This window comes from Dipteris shenzhenensis, chromosome 13 (genome assembly GCF_047967505.1).
Source record: "Dipteris shenzhenensis isolate YYH24624 ecotype China chromosome 13, Dip_SZ_1.0, whole genome shotgun sequence".
Lineage (NCBI taxonomy): Eukaryota > Viridiplantae > Streptophyta > Polypodiopsida > Gleicheniales > Dipteridaceae > Dipteris > Dipteris shenzhenensis.
In genome coordinates, this window is record NC_141608.1 from 4,600,629 (window position 1) to 4,604,959 (window position 4,331).

Sequence of the window (4,331 nt, forward strand, 5' to 3'; positions counted from 1 at the left end):
AAATTCGGTCCTAAACCCGTTGCGGCGAAATTTTTGACAGCCAGGCATTTCGCCCTAAATGGCTGTTTCGAGCGTTTCTAAGAAACATTTATTCACATATCGGAACGCATTTTTTGGTGACACTGAGATGGACTTCGTTCATATGCCTTTCATAATGGCCTCCCAAGAGCATCATGCATGTGCAAATCTGGCAAATCTGAAATTGCTACAAAATGACTAGACCACAACAATCTCATAGCCCCACCGGTTTATCTACGTGGAAATGGAAGAAAGAAACACCCAGCATGAGATTTTTTAAGGGCATGTCTAGCAACCATCTCACCAATTATCAGCACATGAACATACTCCATGCTCAATGTGATGGAATTGATTAGCATCCCTCACAATTATTTTTCGTTGAACAACCATAGCAATTACCTTTGTGGCTGAATGACAGCCCAAGCATACCCGAAGACTCATGGTGATACAGATCAGTGTTTTCGGGGGGGGTAGAGATAAGCCCAAATGCAATGGCCAGCTTCTCGATATAGCAGCAAAGCATCTCTTCTCTCTTATTCATCCAGCACTGCATGTGTGTCAGGCATGTGTCCTGCCTCCTCCATGCACGCATTCAACCTCTGCAACTTAGCATGTATGTCCTCCTGTTGACGATTTGAAGTGTCTCTAGCATTCACCTCAATACAACTGTGACCTAGCACTTTATTCACACCATTATCAATCAATGCCTTTCTCAACATTACTCTATGCTCCAGCCTACCTGCTTTAGCGTGGATTGTTTGCTAGCAATACATACTGTGAAGCACTCCGTGAATCTACTTGGAAAACACGATCTGCAGCATGCGTGGCCCTGCCCACATCATTGTGAATTCTGCAAGATGAAAGCAAACACAACCATGCCGGAACGACACATTTAAATGGCATGCTCATGATAAGGTCCTCCGCCTCTTCCAATAAGCCTCTTCGCCCAAGAAGATCAATCATGCACACATAATGTTCCACTGAGGGGGTTATGCTATGTTCTTTATTCATTGAGGCAAAGTATCGTCTCCCATCAGCAACCAGACCTGTATGACTGCATGCAGTGAGAACGCAGACAAAGGTTATCTTATTGGGCTTGAAGCCTTCAGCCTGCATTTGGTCAAAAAGCTGCAGGGCCTCCTTGCCATGCCCATTTTGGGCACACACAGCAATCATGGCACTCCAGGAGACCACATCCCGCTCTGGCATCTCTTCAAACACGGCCTTCGCATCCTGTAAGCTTCCACACTTGCCATACATATTGATGAGGGCATTCCCCACAACAACATCCAACTCCAATCTGTCGCCAGCAATAGTGGCATGAATTACATGACCCTCTTTTGGGGCTGCCACACTGGCACAAGCATCCACAACGGAGATGAAGGTGATCCTGTCAGCCTTGAAACCTTCTGCCTGCATTTGACCAAACAGCTGCAGAGCCTCCTTGCTATGCTCATTCTGAGCACATGCACCAATCATGGCATTCCAGGAGACCACATTCCAGTGGAGCATCCCTGCAAACACAGCTCTCGCATCATCTAGGCTGCCACACTTGCCGTACATATTGACAAGGGCATTCCCTACAACAGCATCCAATTCAAGTCCATTGCCAGCAATAGAAGCATGGACCACTAGACCCTCTTCTAGGGCTGCCACATCGGAGCACGCATCTAGAACGCAAATGAAGGTGATCTTGTTTGGCTGAAAGCCTTCAGCTTGCATTCGACTAAATAATTGCAGGGCATCCTTGCCATGCCCATTCTGGGTGCACACATTTATCATGGTACTCCACGAAATCACATTCCAATGTGGCATCTCTGCAAACACTGCCCACGCGTCATCCAGTGTCCTGCACTTGCCATACATATTGACAAGGGCATTTCCCACAACAATATCCAACTCCAATCCACAGCCAACAACAGTAGCATGGGTCACTTGACCCTCTTCTAGAGCTGCCAAACTGGCACACGCATCGAAAACGCAAATGAAAGTGATCCTGTCTGCCTCGTAGCCTTCAGCTTGCATTTGACCAAAGAGTTGCAGGGCCTCTTTGCCATGCCCATTCTGGGCACAAGCGGCAATCATGGCACTCCAAGAGACCACATCTCGCTGTGGCATGTCTCCAAACACGGCCCTCGCATCATCCAGGCTCCCATTCTTGGCACACGCAGCGATCATAATATTCCAAGAGTGCAAATTGCGACCAACTGTTTTGTCAAACACAGAACGTGCATACTCGAGGGCCCCACACCTGCTGTACATTTGGATGAGGAGGTTACTCAGAAAGTTATTACCCAGATACCCATTCCTGCTCATGTGTTGATGCACACGTTTACCCTCAGACAGGGCCTTGGTAATCGTACAACGCCTCAAAAGCGAAGCATAGGTGGCAATATCTGTCTCTGGATGCAGCAAGCCGAGGATCTCCTCACTCCAGCTTTCAGGACCGCTGTCTTCATTCCTGGCAAGTTCACTCCGATGGAGCCCATCTGAGGTCTGTACATGACAGGTTCCGATCGCGCTTAGCACCGCTTCAGATAGCTTGAGGGTCCACCCACTGCGTAGCTCGGCCATCCATGTGGCATAGGGGCCAGGCAACGATCTCAGAACCTCGCCTTTGTGCGAGCCAACGTCTATTCTTGTATTCTTAGCCCAATGGCCCGGCCTATTCGAAACAATCGAGCTTAATGCCCTGTGAGATTGCCTTCTCTCCAAGGATCGCGGCTGAATAGCAAGATGATGCATGCCAGATGGCAATGGTATGGAAGACAAACCGTAGCAGAGGAATAGAGCCATGTTCGAGATCTGTTGTAGCTCTTGTTTCCGTTCATGTTATTGCCTTCTTGGAGTAGCTCTCGCTGAGGGATCATGCTGCTTAAAGTGTACTGTACCTGGAATCAACATTGATGATGCTCATCTTCAGCCTACTGCGTTTCATAGATCTACTGGTTCCAGGGGCTTGTTGTTGCAAATTGCTTAAGACGACTGCAAAGTAACCCAAGAATCTCCTTATAAAGAGAACCAATTGTGCCTCTGAAACAATTGCTAGTTCCATAAGCATTGCAGCATCGTTGCTCTAATCAGTCGCCATCTTGCAGGTTACATGGATCCTCCTTGAGAAGTGGAGTGACCTGGGGGTTCCACTTAGCCAATCTCGGGTTTTCCCAAAATTATCCTCCATAGTAAGAGATTCAATTTAGGAGAAGGGGTTGATTTCCAAACCACCCATACTCGAACACTCTCGTGTGGGGAGATTATTAGGTACCTTGGGGCTCCATTAGGCATGGAGGTGACACTAAGACACAGGTTTGATTGGGTGAAAGAGAAGATGAAACAAAAACTCAGACAATGGGTGGGCCTCTCTCTCGGGTGGAATGCAAGATTTATGGTCGTGCGGCATATTCTATCGGCTACCACAACATATATTGCCTCTATGTGGAACTTCAGGAAATCTCATTGGCAAAAGATTGAACGTCTGTTTAGAGCATTCTTTTGAGGTGGTCGTAGAAGAGTGCATTATATTTCTTGGGAGGCTTTAAAGGTGCCAAAACTTCAAGGGGGGTCTTAGTCTATCTCACATGATCTTTGAGAAATATTGCTTTGTTATGCAAATGGCTCCCAAGGCTTTTCGCGATGGCGGCAATAAGGTCCATGGAGCTTACCGGATGGTTCATTGGTCAAGGCAATGGTAAGGTTGTGGGTACATGGAGATGCTTATCATGGTGTGGCACAAGCTCGACTCACTCTAATTCACAAAGAAGAAGAGCTCCATGATTGCAAAGACAAGCTTGAAGGCATACAGTAATCTTTGGCAGTACGTGCCTTCAGCATTGACGAGCTTAAAGGACCAACTTGCTATCACTCAAGAAGCGAGCACTTCATAAGCACAAGTCTTGAACCAATGGTCCAATACCACTGAAGACATTCCTCAACAGGCAAAGGTCACATTGCAAATGAGAAAGCTTAAGGAGGCATATACAACCATCTACCAGCAATACAAAGAGAAAATGAATGAGATGCACTCCGAAAAAATGAATGAGATGCACTCCGAAAAGATAATCATCTCCAAGCTTGAACTCCAGTTGCTAATCCACAACAATGAGGCATTGGAAGACAACACCAATGAAGCCCTACTACAATGCACAATGGTGGCATACCAAGAGCTTGTGGCTACTCTACAAGTGGAAGATCACCTCAACGCACGTGTGCTTATCCACTGGAAGCAACTCTAAATTAGGATCATATCTGCGCATCCAACAATCAAATGGGAACGTTCCATAGGGACCAAAACCCTACGCATAATTTGCCAAGAC

General features: G+C 46.9%; 1 protein-coding gene across 1 annotated transcript; it reads right to left on the minus strand.

Moving 5' to 3' along the window:
* Window positions 1–762: 762 nt before the first annotated feature.
* LOC147894939 (putative pentatricopeptide repeat-containing protein At3g05240) lies at window positions 763–2,814 on the minus strand. The gene is made up of 2 exons (XM_087384257.1): window positions 2,227–2,814; window positions 763–2,082 (listed from the first exon to the last, which is right to left on the minus strand). Exons 1-2 carry the CDS (start codon window positions 2,812–2,814, stop codon window positions 763–765), a joined length of 1,908 nt encoding a protein of 635 aa, XP_087240383.1.
* Between the last annotated feature and the right edge of the window lie 1,517 nt (window positions 2,815–4,331).

Excerpts from the sequence above, each read along its gene's own strand:
- LOC147894939 (XM_087384257.1), bottom strand. The coding sequence starts at position 2,814 with ATGGCTCTATTCCTCTGCTACGGTTTGTCTTCCATACCATTGCCATCT. Across the intron at positions 2,083-2,226 it reads GTTCTGTGTTTGACAAAACA|AATGGGCATGGCAAAGAGGC; the intron begins GTTGGTCGCAAT and ends GCTTGTGCCCAG.